Source organism: Odontesthes bonariensis, chromosome 2 (genome assembly GCF_027942865.1).
Source record: "Odontesthes bonariensis isolate fOdoBon6 chromosome 2, fOdoBon6.hap1, whole genome shotgun sequence".
Lineage (NCBI taxonomy): Eukaryota > Metazoa > Chordata > Actinopteri > Atheriniformes > Atherinopsidae > Odontesthes > Odontesthes bonariensis.
The window spans coordinates 12,354,280-12,368,588 of NC_134507.1; the positions used below are offsets into that span (position 1 = coordinate 12,354,280).

General features: G+C 43.2%; 2 protein-coding genes across 3 annotated transcripts; one reads left to right on the top strand and one right to left on the bottom strand.

Moving 5' to 3' along the window:
* Positions 1-3,628: 3,628 nt before the first annotated feature.
* On the top strand, positions 3,629-10,136 carry erlec1 (endoplasmic reticulum lectin 1). Its single transcript, XM_075477413.1, has 14 exons — positions 3,629-3,939; positions 4,174-4,278; positions 5,562-5,642; positions 5,814-5,891; positions 5,989-6,052; positions 6,143-6,186; positions 6,301-6,524; positions 6,633-6,768; positions 6,850-7,011; positions 7,087-7,146; positions 7,314-7,438; positions 7,538-7,615; positions 7,740-7,815; positions 9,290-10,136. The coding sequence occupies exons 1-14, from the start codon at positions 3,799-3,801 to the stop codon at positions 9,359-9,361; spliced, it is 1,446 nt and encodes a 481-aa protein (XP_075333528.1). The 5' UTR covers positions 3,629-3,798; the 3' UTR covers positions 9,362-10,136.
* A 559-nt stretch (positions 10,137-10,695) lies between these two features.
* gpr75 (G protein-coupled receptor 75) lies at positions 10,696-13,614 on the bottom strand. 2 transcript variants are annotated; one of them, XM_075484032.1, is made up of 3 exons: positions 13,302-13,614; positions 12,767-12,983; positions 10,696-12,652 (listed from the first exon to the last, which is right to left on the bottom strand). In XM_075484032.1, exons 2-3 carry the CDS (start codon positions 12,852-12,854, stop codon positions 11,217-11,219), a joined length of 1,524 nt encoding a protein of 507 aa, XP_075340147.1. In that variant the 5' UTR covers positions 12,855-12,983; positions 13,302-13,614; the 3' UTR covers positions 10,696-11,216. The 2 variants fall into 2 exon arrangements, with proteins under 2 accessions (XP_075340147.1, XP_075340139.1); XM_075484024.1 differs by having other exon boundaries at positions 10,696-12,983; positions 13,302-13,613.
* Between the last annotated feature and the right edge of the window lie 695 nt (positions 13,615-14,309).

The following is a 14,309-nucleotide window of genomic DNA, read 5'->3' on the forward strand; positions in this document are numbered from 1 at the left end:
AGGACACTTCTGGGGTTTCACTAACTTCTGTATTCAAGCCTGGCATCTCAAGACTCTCTCAAACAGCTTTAAGTCTCGGACAAAGCAAACTGTATTTACATAAACATCCACAGTCACCTTTGAGAGTGGTCATGGTGGGATAGACTGCTTTGATGGAGCTGTGAGTGGAAGTTTCCCCAAAAATGGAGTTTCTGGAAGAAAAGGCTGTAAATATAAAATACGAAATATACATCCAACGAGAACTCTAACCTCAACAGTGGACTAACAATGTATATTGCTCAGTGTCTTTATGGTGCATTGGAGGATGCAGAGATCTTCTATCTACCCCACCCCCACCTCTTATCTTCTCATACAAGAGTTAAACCTCACTCCCAGACAAATATAGCAGGGAGCAGTGCTGTGAAGATCTGGATCGTCTCCAGGCCCATCCAAACAAAAATACTCTCTTATTACCTTCTCTGCAGGGATGTGCAGAGCAGCACTCTGATCCACTGGCACGCTTAAATCCATTTCTGTCACGTGGCTCTGACTTGCTGTTTTGCTTCTTTTGCAGTTGCACCTTGTAAGATTTGTTTAGCTTATGATACAGTGTTTTAGTTTGACTGAAACGCCACAGTCACATAACTGATAACATGCCCATGCAGTGCATACAGAATTTAGAAAGTTTGCCCAGGCAAGGCTTAACGTGCATATCAGGACACATTCTTAGTGTTGTGAAATTACGCCGCTTCAGCTGATAGCACACCTGTGAGGTTGCTGAGGATTCGTCAAAATGGGAAAGTCACCTTGAGTCTTATGGCGTTATCATCGCTCTGAAAAGCTTCAGGTGAAAGGCACGATGTAATGATGATAGGTTAATGAATAACCTCACGGAACTAAGTGATTCTGCTGAGAAGTCGCATGGAGTCTGAAGGGAAAGGCTGGAAAAAACAAGCTTTTAACAAGGAAAACCTATGCTACAAGAGGGAATGCTTTTCACAAATCAATACTGAATGTCATTAGGAAAATCTAGCCAAAAAAAAAAAGTGCCAGTATTGATTTGATGTCTGACATATTCCACGTGAATTTTTAGGTGAAGGCTCAGGAGATAGCTTAATCTTTGCTCAAAACCTTCAAATGCCAAGATTCATTTCTCTCAGCTCCCTTTGGAATGATGTTATTATGGTTGGGGAGATGACAGTTGTATCAATTATGCATAAGGTGAGGGTGTATGGAAGGCATCTATGCAAATCAAGTTCACCCCGTGGATGACAGTGAGATAAATGAAAATGCTCATTTCAAAGTGGTGAGTTCAAGTTCTATCTATCCATCCATCCATCTATCTATCTATCTATCTATTTATATATCTATCTATCTATCTATCTATCTATCTATCTATATATCTATCTATACTCTTCATACACAATGTAAATAATCACGTATATTTATGTAGAATGCATAAACCAGACATGTATGAGTATAATCTGTATGTACGGAAGCAGAAGAGCTTCTACAGAGGATGGATGATCCCATGGTATGTCCCCTTGCATATATCCTTCCCTGTACCTCTATATCCTCCTCTCCTACCATTGCTCTCCCTCTTTGTCTCAGAATCTCTGTTCTGATCTCATACCTTTTCTCCTGGCTCACATGCTGCGCATCCTCACATCAACAGCTCCACCCACAGGTGGGGAAAAAAAATCCTCATCTCATGTTTACTCTCCTTATTTCCAGTCGGTCCAAGGTAACGTCTGATAGTGGAATGCAGCATCACATATTTTTCAAGGTCTATGTTTTAAATTTTTCTAACAACTGGAAGATCTTTTCTTGCGAAATCCTCTGCCTGAGGGAATTTATTTATGATCTGTCAACTCATAGCAATGCTGAATCAACAGTCATGGAAAAAAACAGAGTAAAGATGCTGTATGTAGGTGCCAAACTGCTCCACTTGCTTTTATACAAGTCAACCACACTAATAGACCATGAGATGATCAGCCTCTGGATTGGATCTATGGCTTTTTAAACTCGAGTCCTGAAAATAATAGTGAGATCTCCTTAAGTATTACCGCCGTGCATTCAGCCCATGCTTACATTTCTAAATCCATCCACTGGGAGGCAGAGAGGAGACACTGATCTTTAAAGCTGCCTTAAGCATTTCAAGCTCAAAAGGAACTAAATACTTCCACTAATACAAGTTTGTACCGGTCTGAGAACAGTGACTGCTTTTGGTGATTATTGGTTTCAGAAAATGAGGATGTGGTAAGGTTCTTCAAGAGAAATGTGAACTTAGCAATGAGGCATACAGTTAGTATACAACAGCAACAACAAAAAAGTGCTCTGGAAAGAGCTCAAACTTATTGATCTCCTCTATCTTTTGAAGTTAGACAGTATATGGTGCCGTCTTTGATGGATGCAATGAAATACTTTCATCTCCACACTCCACCCTAAAGTAACTTCAAATGCATGTATAAATATGCTTCTAAGACAAAAAATTGCCCTGTTTACTTCTAGTAGAAGTACGACAACCACCAATTGATAGAGAAAAGAGAAGAGGTTTTTCTTTTCCCCTATTCACACCTCAATAAACATCAAACAACCAGCTGTTCAAAGTGTACACTCTAGCAATGGTGTATCCTCTTATAAAAGAAACATATATCATGCTGGCCTGTGACTAATATATGAGCTCTACTGTACACAATATTTACAAGTTCAGATCATACATTTTACCATTTATCGGAGCCTTAACATTCGCATGTGATTTCAGCATCAGTTTAAAAATAAATAAATACTTTACATACTTCTTTAAATATCTTAGAATATTCAGTAGAATTTTACGATTTAAAATTCTATTGTGGATTTATATAAACTAAAGCACATTCTTCAGAAGAGATTAATAAAGTGAGAAACTCCAGCACCTGTTTTTTTTTCTTTTTTTGTGTGTGTCTGCGTTTATTGACCCCACGAAGTCATCTTGAAGTCTTGATGTCCCATTGTCATCAAGGCTTGACAGTGAGGAAAAGGCTGAACAAAGATAGAGAAACTGTTATTGATTGTTCCCCGAGACACAGTCCCAGTTTGTGACATGGTTACTATGATTTCAGACACTATGAAAGCAAGCCAAGCACAACAAGACACCAGCTGGAACCAGAAAGCGGATACATATGAGCAATCTAAGGGGAGGAAAGGGGAACAAACTGTCACCCTGAACTCCCACTCCTTCACTGCATCACAAAATCTAACACAGCTATTAATTCAACATGCATACTGCTTCAAAGCGAATGTTTGTGCAAACTGAAATATCTAAAAATAAATACACTTTCATCAAATATTACAAAAATCTAGACACTGTATTACAAAGAGAAAGAACCTGAACAGTTACAGCTTTTAAGCACTTCGTTAACAGTATTTAGTATTTGTAGTATCACGGGTTGTGTGGCAGAGAGAATGGTGCAACAAAAGCGAGTGACATGTTTATTTAGTTCTTGTCCACTCCACCCCCACAGTAGGAAGTTTCAAGAGCATCTATTTCATGTCAAAATGTATTTCAACACCCCCATACTACCACCAGGGGCGCTGTAGCTTGATTTTACCTCAAACCACAGGCGGAACAAGACGTGGCAAGTAAACTTTTAACTTCCTGTGTTCAGTGCTCTATTGACATCCGCCTCACTCAGTCATATCTTACGTCTGTTAAACCGGATTCCCCTGGACCCTTCAGTGTGTTTCAGTTCATCTTTTCAGCAGCTTCCATTGGAGAAGAGGAGGCTTCCACCGGACTCTATAAGCGGGCTGCAGGAGGTCAGCAGCCGGACAGGAGAGATGATTGCTGGGCTGCTGTTGGTGCACCTCGGAGGGCTATTGGAGGTCTGCAGCGGTGTCTCCGCCAACAGAGGGGGTTATCCTTCCTTCACAGACGAAATCCCTTTCAAAATCACCTGGCCAGGCGCCGAATTCACACTGGTATACCTCCGGCTATCGTAGCACGTTGATTTTTGAGGAACAGAGTTGCTGGAAGAGGCTGGGGAGATGTTACTGGCGCTGCATTAAACTGAATTCTTATCAATCAATCAATCAATCAATCAATCAATCAGGAAGCATTTAAAAATATAGCTAATAACAGAACGGTTGGTATAATGAATGATAACAGATCTTCAATATATGAATATGACTTAGAGCTTGCTTCTGTCTTTACAGCCCATTTCAGGTGGACTCTACAACGAAGATGATTTTGTCATCATGACAACGACAGAAAAGGAGAAGTACAAGTGTCTGCTGCCTTCCCTGTCAGCCAAAGACGAGGTGAGTGGTGTTAACAGTCTGTGTCAGGTTCACACGTCAGGGTGTCATAAGAGGGTTTTGAGTGTTAAACATCCTGCAGATGTTATGTCACTCGTAGTTATATAAGCAGTTGCAAGAAAAAGTTTGACATTTTTGAGATTGTTGTATTGCTCATTTATTAAACGTGTTGGGAATTTCATCAAAGCGACATCAAAACGCATTGACCAAAATACCTTCTGGTCATATGTCTTTTGTAAATCAAACAGAAAGTGGAGGGATGACGTATAGCGTTAATGGGGGACAACACGAGAGAGGTGGCAAATGCTTTTGAGGCCACCATTAGAGGAAAAAGGCACATCGGTAAAGCAACATGGCGGAAGGAGCATCATAGTGTGAGGCTGCTTGTGGGGTCAAAATTTTGCTTAGAAACTTCTTTTCAGGAAAATGTCCTCACAGAAGTCTGTGACCTTAGACGATGCTGAGTGATGGAAAAAAGACCCAATCACATAGAAATCAACAACAGAACAGTTGTGAAAGAATAAAACTCCTTTTTGAAACCTACTTGAGAGGCCTGACCCAAGGAGGAATGTTCTGTCGAGGAATTTAAAGAAATACTGAAACTGTTCTGTTTGAATAAATGGTCCAGAAATCCTCAAGTCCGTAAGCCTCACAAGCACTTGCAGGATGGAGGTTGTGACTTCTAAAGGACGAATTGATTAAAGGGTTCTCCTGCCTTTTACCCTTAATGAATCATTTATTTAGAAATCGTGGCAATTGCAAAGGGTTCGCAAAATATTTTCTTTGAACTGCAAGATTGAGCAGCTTGGCTCATGTAAGACAAGGTTCCCCCTTCTGTGCAGCATAGCTGACTGGTAGGCCATTTTACAGAAGATGATCAGACACAACGGGGAGCTTTTGTGTCTGATACCATAGATCATGAAAAAGTATAAGGTACATTGCTGCTTCTCTTGATGATGTTTCAACCCTGTTCTTTTTTGTTGGTTCTGATCATTGTTCACATATCCTGCTCAGCCTTTGCTCTTAAATGTATTCCCAGTTTAACTGAACATTGCGCTCCGTTTTTTTTCTGCAACACATGTGAACCACCGAAACTGCGACTTAAAGTGTTTTTTTTTTAGCTGACATTTACAGGAAGTGAAAAAGTAAAAAAAAAAAAAAAAAAAAAAAAAGTTAGTGAGCAGGATGCACATCATACCTAACTGGCATGGAAGTCATTTTATTTTTTTCCCCCTTATCTTTGTCCGACTCTGCTCACATTTGCTCGGTGCCTCCGGATGTCTCAGGATGACGAAAAGGGCTACAGCGGACCCAGTCCAGGTGACCTGCTGGAGCCGCTGTTCAAACGAAGCAGCTGCTCCTACAGGGTGAGACATTTCTACTTCTGGCCCATTTCCATCTGCAGTGCAACTGAGAGTGTGTCCGGTTGAAATTTCGCGCAACGCTGGCAGACTGGAAACATATGTTTCTGCTTTCGCATCGAGGGCCTTCGGTCCATTAAACACTAACCGCTAACTCTGGTTTTGTCCACATTGCAGATTGAGTCGTACTGGACATATGAGGTGTGCCATGGAAAGCATATAAGACAGTATCATGAAGAGAAGGAGACCGGGCAGGTCAGTGGGGGGTGAATGGTTCAAATTCAGATGACGTGATTGAGGAGCCCGCACATAGTTCAGTGTGAACTGAAGTTGACTGTGTGTGTCTCCACAGAAAATTAGTGTTCAAGAGTACTACTTGGGGAATATGGCGCAGAGGAGCCAGTCAGAACAGACAGGTGAGTTTCTTTGTGATTCTGCTTGAACACATTTTAGCTACTTATTTTGGCACTATAGAAGGGTTTATATTCCTTTTTTTGTTATTCCAGATCAAGCTGAAGAGAAAGAAACTGCCAAGGCGGCGCAGAAAGAAGTAAGGACGAAACTGAAGTGGACTTCAGTGAGGAGCCTAAGCTGCCAGACCTTTTGTCAATTCCTCACTTTCCTCTGTTTTTTTTTTCCATCTCTTTTCCCGCTGGGTGTCTAGGTGCCGAGTAAAAATATAGAAGGTCAGCTGACCCCTTACTACGCCTTAGAGATGGGAAATGGGACTCCTTGTGTGCTGAAACAGAACGAGCCGCGCTCTTCATCTGTGCTGTACGTCTGTCATCCGGAGGCCAAGCATGAGATCTTGTCTGTCGCTGAGGTCACCACCTGCGAATACGAGGTCGTGGTGTTGACACCTCTGCTTTGCGCCCACCCAAAGTACAGGTAGGCTGACTCAAAAGTGCTGCATTTAGAAACCATGGAAATTGTGTGAAGGTGTTTAAATGACATTGCTGTTTTCCTCTCACCCGTTTCCAAACATACTCATCGCAGGTTCAAGTCCTCGCCTGTGAATGCCATCTTCTGCCAGGCTCTGGCGGGCTCCCCTCTACGGCCTCAGCGGCTCGCCCAACTGGACAAGGACCAAGAGGACCATCTTAAACCACCTTTCAGCACCGACACCAGAGAGGTGAGGCATTTGCACAAAGGGAGAAGCTTTTACACGTACAAGGGGAACGAATGGCTCAAATATATCTCCGACATGTCTCAGGAGGAGGTGGCACCAGTTAGAGAGGAAGCCTTCACCTCCACCCACAAACCCATGACTGTTGGAGGGCAGTCTCAGGTCACCGTGGGCACCACTCACATTTCTCGCTTGACCGATGACCAGCTGATCAAGGAGTTCCTCAGTGGCTCCTACTGTCTGCACGGGGTGAGATATGTTGGTCTGAACTCTATTTAAAGAATTATTCAGCGACACATGCTGATCTTATTGTGTCCGTTTCAGGGGGTGGGGTGGTGGAAATATGAATTCTGTTACGGAAAACATGTCCATCAATACCACGAGGTAAGACTTCCTCTTTGCTGGATGGAGTAGAAACTGATTGATTAATGTGTGAAAGTGTGAAAAAGAGAACAAAAAAAATAGCTCGTTGATTTTTAACAGCACAAATCATGATTATTTTATATTTTTTTGCATTTATCGTGTGATTGAATTGCCCCTCGGCGTGCCAGGACAAAGAGCAAGGAAAGAACATCGTGGTGGTGGGGAACTGGAACGCAGAGGAGCACACTGACTGGGCCAAGAAGAACGTCGCCCGATCTTACCAGCTCAAAGATGATGGAGTGCAGAAAGTCAAGTAGGTCATTTACATATTTTTGACTTTGGCCTGGATGAAAATGAAACTGCCCTCCTTATTCATTTTTCACTCTGTTGCCTTTTCTTTGCAACGCGATAGGTTGGTTTCCCACTTCTATGGTCACGGCGACGTGTGTGATCTTACGGGGAAGCCCAGACAGGTCATTGTCAAGCTCAAGTGAGTGAACAGTCATGGGTGTAATGTGTGGCGGGGGATTGGACGACAGGAACTGCAGCAGTGGCATAATACCTCACTGTTTCCCACGTGATTAAATTCCCATCATATGTCTTCTCACTGTCAGGTGTAAGGAGTCCGAGTCTCCCCATGCTGTCACAGTCTATATGCTGGAACCTCAAACTTGTCAGTACATCCTCGGGGTAAGTTTACCTGTCGTCACAGAAATAAAACACGTTCTTAGTGGCAGTGTGTGAGATTTGAGGCGAGGCATTTAATCTGTTGTGGAGTCATTACCTTGACAACTGGCGAGGTCACATGTTTATTGTTGCATCCTGGCCAATGTGTGGGTCATTGGGAACATTGTCAATAGGATTATCCTTAATCCTGGGGTGGAATTTTCATTCTTTCCATTTTAACTCAATTAGAAATTTAGGTTATATTATAATATCTTTAAAAACACAGAGCACTGCTCGGGTTCCCTCTCAGCGCCCCAGAAGTGCGTCTTCCTTTTACCCGTGTGTCATCCTGTTCTGGCGTCGACTCAGTTGCTACAGAACAGTAACAGAAACAAGCAGCTCGATCTAGAAAAACAAATCCAAAATAAGTGACTGGGTTCCTAATAAAAAGAAGCCCAAAGTCGCTTATAAGTAGCGGATCTGGCAACTGAAACAAAGGCCTTTGTTGCAAAGCAACAGTGTGCGTTGCCACATTCTGTGAAAATTAGAAATGCTGCAATTTAGGTGTATACGTGTCCACATGCGCCACTGTGGTCAGCGTCCTCCACATAGCTTCATTCCATTATAGCTCACTCTGAATATGAAGTTGTCAAGTTGATCTGAAAATGCTATTCATTCTCAGTCGGTGTTAATCCAGTAAATATCAGAATATTATTTTGATATTCCAGCTGTTGTTTATGTTGAGCTATTGAAGCCTCATATCCAGGTCAGATCACAATCACACCCAAGTGAATCGCATAAAGAAGAAAGCCTGCGCTCACCTGATAAGGTCAGCACGAGCAGCAGGCAGATCTCAACATAAAGCAATGCGTTACTGCATTGTGAGCATAACATCAGGGGAGTTAACTACAAGTCCTTGTGTTATCACAGCGTTTCAAATCGAGTGTTAATCCGTCTAAACAAGCAGAGGGTACGTGTGACTCCTAAATCTAATGCTCGGCCTTTTGTATTTTTTTTATGAAGAACACCCAACCGACAGATGTTCAGAGTAAAATAATTGGCACATGTCTACACACGCTTCTTTTTCTGGCATGAATAATACGTTTGCAACTCACTTTTTTTTTTTCTTTCTTTTTTTTTTTTTTTTCCCTCTTTGTTTATACGACTTGTTCTTATCAAGGTGTGTTGTTCTAATTTAGCTTTTATTGTGATTTATATTTCAAAAGTGTTAATTGTAATTTATACCACAAGAAAACTATTTTTTTTTTTTTTTTTAGGCTTATTGTTCATGCTAATAACATACTCTGAATATGGATGGTACAACTTATATAATAACTATATGGTTAAACCATAACTATGTTGTATAACTTTGATTTATTATGTTTAACTACACTGGCTTGGTGCAGAGTTTGTCAACTTAGATTACCGACACCTCATTCAATGCGATTGACAACTGTTTTGTTTTATTTTTTGGGGGGGGTGTGTGTTTTTGTACTAGGTTGAATCTCCGGTCATATGCAGAATTCTCGATACAGCTGATGAACACGGACTACTGTCGATCTCCAGTTAGACTGCCCACGATCATGCGACAGCAGCGGCGCGTGAAGGATGAGAGGACACTTTTTAAACAGAAGCCTGTTTGGTGGAAGAATGGATGCCCGTAACACTGCGCCGAAAAGCCAAAACTAAGGTTAAACCTGATCCTGAAGCTGGACTTCATGAAGCCCAGGAGCAGAGCCCCAATCCATCCCCCAGTCTGTGCAGCCGGTGATGTTACATCAGTCACCGCCAGCAGAATAGCTGTAGTGCAAAGAATGAGAAGGGGCTAATGCCTCAACCCCACGGGGCAGCGGATTTATTGCCAGACTTTCATATCTATGCCTCTCTTTGTGTTGATTAATTGCAAGTAAAAGAGTGATGTATCGGGGGATTTGCGATCTTTAGGGGAATCGGCTATATTCATAGTGGTTTTATTGTCTCTAATGTCTGGATTTGTGTGGATGGGCGTGTGTGTGTGTGTTGTGTGTGTATAATCTAAACTGAGCTGCTTTGTACTTGTAGAAATGGGAAAAAAAAAAGGCAGGTCTTAGAACGTTTTAAGCAGGGAGAATGTGTGCGTCATCAATTTACTGAATGAGTGAGTGTAACTTATGCATTTAGAGGGTGCTGCGGAATAACAACAAAAGTGAGTGAGTGACTACAATTTCAAATAAGTTTGCAAGGTACGGAATGTCTGTGGGTTCATTTAAGAGGTATTCTGTGCGTTTACGAAGATGCACACGGATCCTTTTTACTGCTGTAAAACACATTTGCAGCAAAGAATTAAAAAAAAATGAGAAACTTGATTTGTAGTGTTGCATTACAACAAAGAAAATATACTATGCGAGAGTGAAACGAGGACACCATGGCAATACGTGTGTCATGGTAATGAAATAAATAGAGAAAATGTACTTAGCCGTCATCATCTTTTCATGGGGATGAAGTAGTTGCCATGGTGAATTTTAGGCCACGAGAGGGTGCTGATGCTATGTATAACATATAATCTAGTTATAAAACCTTTTCAAAGATAATAAGCTTGCTTTCACGTTCCTCGCTTTGATAAAGTGACACGTATAAAGTAACGCGTCAGACGGCGATTTGGAAACGTCGATCAAGTCACTACAAGTCTGTTAGATGCTGTCAGCGCGGGCTGCTTTTATGATGCAGTAATCCGTCATTCTTCCAAAATTTGGAAGCATCTGAAAAAAAGGGGGGAAATTCAAATACTTCGCAACAGCATTATTGGCATTCTCAAATTGTATTTTTGTTAGAGAGAAATGCCCCGTTTACCATCCAATACACAAAGACGTGCTCACGTTTGAAAAGCTGGTTGACAAATTCAAAATACAGATACCCTGCACTTGCCAAAACATTTATTGTGTTAAAAATTGTATGAGGCTCACACATACATTTTTCGTCAGAAGCAAAAGTCCACCAAGGTGCAACCACATGCCATTGACAGCCAGGAGTGGGCTTGTGCAGGGGAGTAGCAGCCAGTGCGCTGAAACTTCAGCCAGAGAGGAGGCAGCGGTAGAGCTTTGCCTGTAGTGACAACCTCAATAGGTGTGCGTGGTAATAGCACATACGTGCACAACATATGGGGAGGGCTGATGTGAATATGTATCCATGAGAGCAAGGAATTCAATCAAATCAGTCAACTGAAAAAGTCATTTTTGGATAGAAGACTTTCCATGACAAAACTCTTGCTTGATTTTAGTTTCAAGCGTTTCATTCTGACAGCATGTCTTCCTACTGTAGAAGAAAACAAAGGATTAATACTGATTCTAAATACATTTAGCCTACAATTAGTTTTTTTCACGTTTTTTTCTTTTTATTCACATTTGTTTTATAGCCATGGCACGATTTGCCCGAGCCTTCTTCAATGATTAAACTGAAGGGACGGGTATCTGGTGCGCAGACGTGCTTTCAAAGTCTTGCAGTGCGTCTTGGTGAGTGTGGTAATGCATGGCTACATAAGACTTGGCAAAGGCAAAAGTCTGAGAGCTGACAGGCTGCAGGCTGGTGGGGGAGCTTGGCCCTGCAGAGGGACTGCTGTTGTATATACTGTAGTACGGCTCGATGCGGGTGTTGATCGGCGTAGATGTACTCGGCAGGCGAGGTTTGCGCACACCTGTGGCTCTTGGACTGCCCCCACACTCCCTTGAGTGACTGGGCCCGCAAGCCTGGTCCACCAGTCTCCTCTGCGGCTTGGGTGACAATACGTAAGCCGAGTTGGTTTCGTGATGGGAAGATTTATTGCGATTGACTTCCAGGCTGCCCTTCCCCATCGCGTGCAGGCGCGTCTTCTGCTTGCAGCAGAGAAAGCCCAGTGCGGCCCACTGAACGCAGCACAGCACGCGGCGGCGGAGGCCCGCGCTGTTGCGCGAGTACACGAATGGGTTGATGCCCGATTTGAGGAAAATGAGCACAAAGCCGCATAGTTCAAATTGGTAGTGTGCAAAAGTACTTTTTGGTGACAAAACGTCCTGCGCCAGTGAAACTCCCATTGGCAAGCAGCAAAGCAGCACAGAGAACACAATAACTACGCAGGTGACAACTGCCTTGGAGTCTTTGGCTGTGGCCAAGTTGACCGAAGAGACCAGTTGACAGCAGGTGGCTCCTTGAGCTGCGCCTGGAACAACAGGCTGACTGGCCTTGTGTGTCTGTACATTCTGCAGTTTGTTGTAAACCTGGTTACGGTACAGAGAGGGACCTTGGACAGCACACTGCATGCTCTCAAATCCGGCTGCAAGGAGAGGGAGTGGGGGAGGGGGCGGCGGACATGTGGCATCCACACTGATGATGGGACATTTCCTTACTTGCGCATTCTTCCTCAGCGTCTGAGCAATCATCAGATAAGACACAGACACCACTGAGACGCAGAAGGCAAAGTCTGCCAGGTAGACATACAACACAACTCTGGCCTGTCCACTTCCTAGGCCAAAATGTGGCAAGCAGGGCCCATCTCTACGTGGGTATGCTCGCATGGTGAGGAGAGCAGCCATGGTGAAGCTGGATGTCCACAGCAGGGCAGTGAGGGCCAGCGTGCAGGGGAAGGAGGCGGTGCGGTTCGGCTGCTGCCCCAAAACCATGCGCAGCCTGTGCAAGGCAATGACGGCGACCGTCTCCAGGGACATGATGATGAAGCCGGAGCTGGTGAGGTGGAAGGCAAAGCAGAAACTCTTCGACACGCCGTCCCCTCCGCCTGCATCCAGGAAGAGCACCAGTGCAAACATGGGAGCCGTCACGCAGCAAATGAACAGGTCGCAGAAGGACAGGTTGAGGATCATGAAGTCGAAGTTGGTGCGGAACTTGCGAAACGCTGGGTCGAAAAAAGACAGAAACACTACAAGATTCCCATAAGAGCCCAGGAAGAAGATGAAGATGAGGAGGAGGGAGCAAAAGGTCAGGGTAGCAGTGTGGATCACGGCCCAACCTGAAGGGGTGTGCGTGCCAGGGGTGCCATTGAAGGTCTGCTGCTTTGGCATATCCACCAGGTCTGATGGTAAAAGAGTGGCGTTCATTGTAATTGCTGGCAGTTTACAAGAGTTCCACGATCATCGATTTTAGCATTATTCCTCTACATGGAAGGAGTACTACATGGTGAACGCTGTATCTGCTGGCTCCGCCATTGCTGCCACCTCGGTAGAGTGCTACAAAGAATACAAAGGCAGCTGTAATTGACCATGCATTTGATCACATAACAAAATGAAGCAGTGCAGAGCTCAGTTAGAAGCAATTGCAAAAGCATATATGTCTCTAGTCTTCCTGTTAGCCTAGACAGAATCTACAATAGGCTATGCACCACTGAATTTGGGCAATTATACCTTTGCAGCCCCCCCAACACAACACAACACAACACAACACACAGCGTCTGCTGAAATCCAGAGAAAATATATGCACATCAACGTTTTCCCAATGTTTCAGAGAATTTAAGCCGCTTCACCGACAATAAGAAAAATATATACCACCTGTAATCGATCGTGCGTCCGTCATCATCATCTGATTATAGCCCCTCTTCATTTTGAAGCAGTGGACGCACCGTTGCTATGGGGCAAGATTTAAGGAAAGAGGGGGCGGGGGTGCTGGGGAGGGGGCTCCTCGGCAGCAGCTCTCCGGCAAGCACTGATGTAAAAATATGTTTCCTCACATGTCTGCTGAAATTTCTGCTAATATATATCACAAAAGGCAGCGGATCCGTTTTCTTGGCGATATATCCATTTTAACGGAGGCGCGACAGCAGATGGACGTGCATTGAAAAATGAGTATTAGTCACCGTCTACGTATCTGAGCGTGAGCATACCCCACCATAGACATAGTGTCTATGTACCCCACCGCATTCAGGCGGTCACTGCTCATCCTCTTTGACAATACCACAGAGGAAGAAGATACATAGGTTACACTGCATGCGATATAACCGCGACCAAATAAGAAAAGGCTGTGTAAAGAATATCTTAAGATGGACGGTCAGTGAGTAGAAACCAAATATGGCAACACGAACTTTTTCGTGTTTTATTTATTTTTTAAACATATTCTTTTTAAATGAAGAAAATGCTGAATAAAGCAAACATCTGGGCCCCATATTAAGTATTATCATGACTTAAAATTTTCACATTTTAATCAATGCGCCAAAAGTTCAAGTTCAATTTACTGCCAGAAGGCTTCTGCCGTCCTAATAGGCAGCAGCTTAACAACGGTTGCTAGGCAACAGAATAACTCTGAACTTGTTCATTTTTAAAGGTAGGGCAACGAGGTACGTGCGACACATAGCCGCCACCGTTAGCACCATTTTTCTTTTAAATTTTTTTTAAAGAGTAAATACATTTTTTTAAACGGCACAATGAAATATTTTGACAGTCAACGTTTTCTGCATATTTGGAGAACCACCAGCTTTCTTCTCTTTTCTGTTCATATTACAGCATTTTTACGTTTTTTTAAAAAGGACCTTCAAACAAGTTCTTTTGTAATACTGCTTCAGC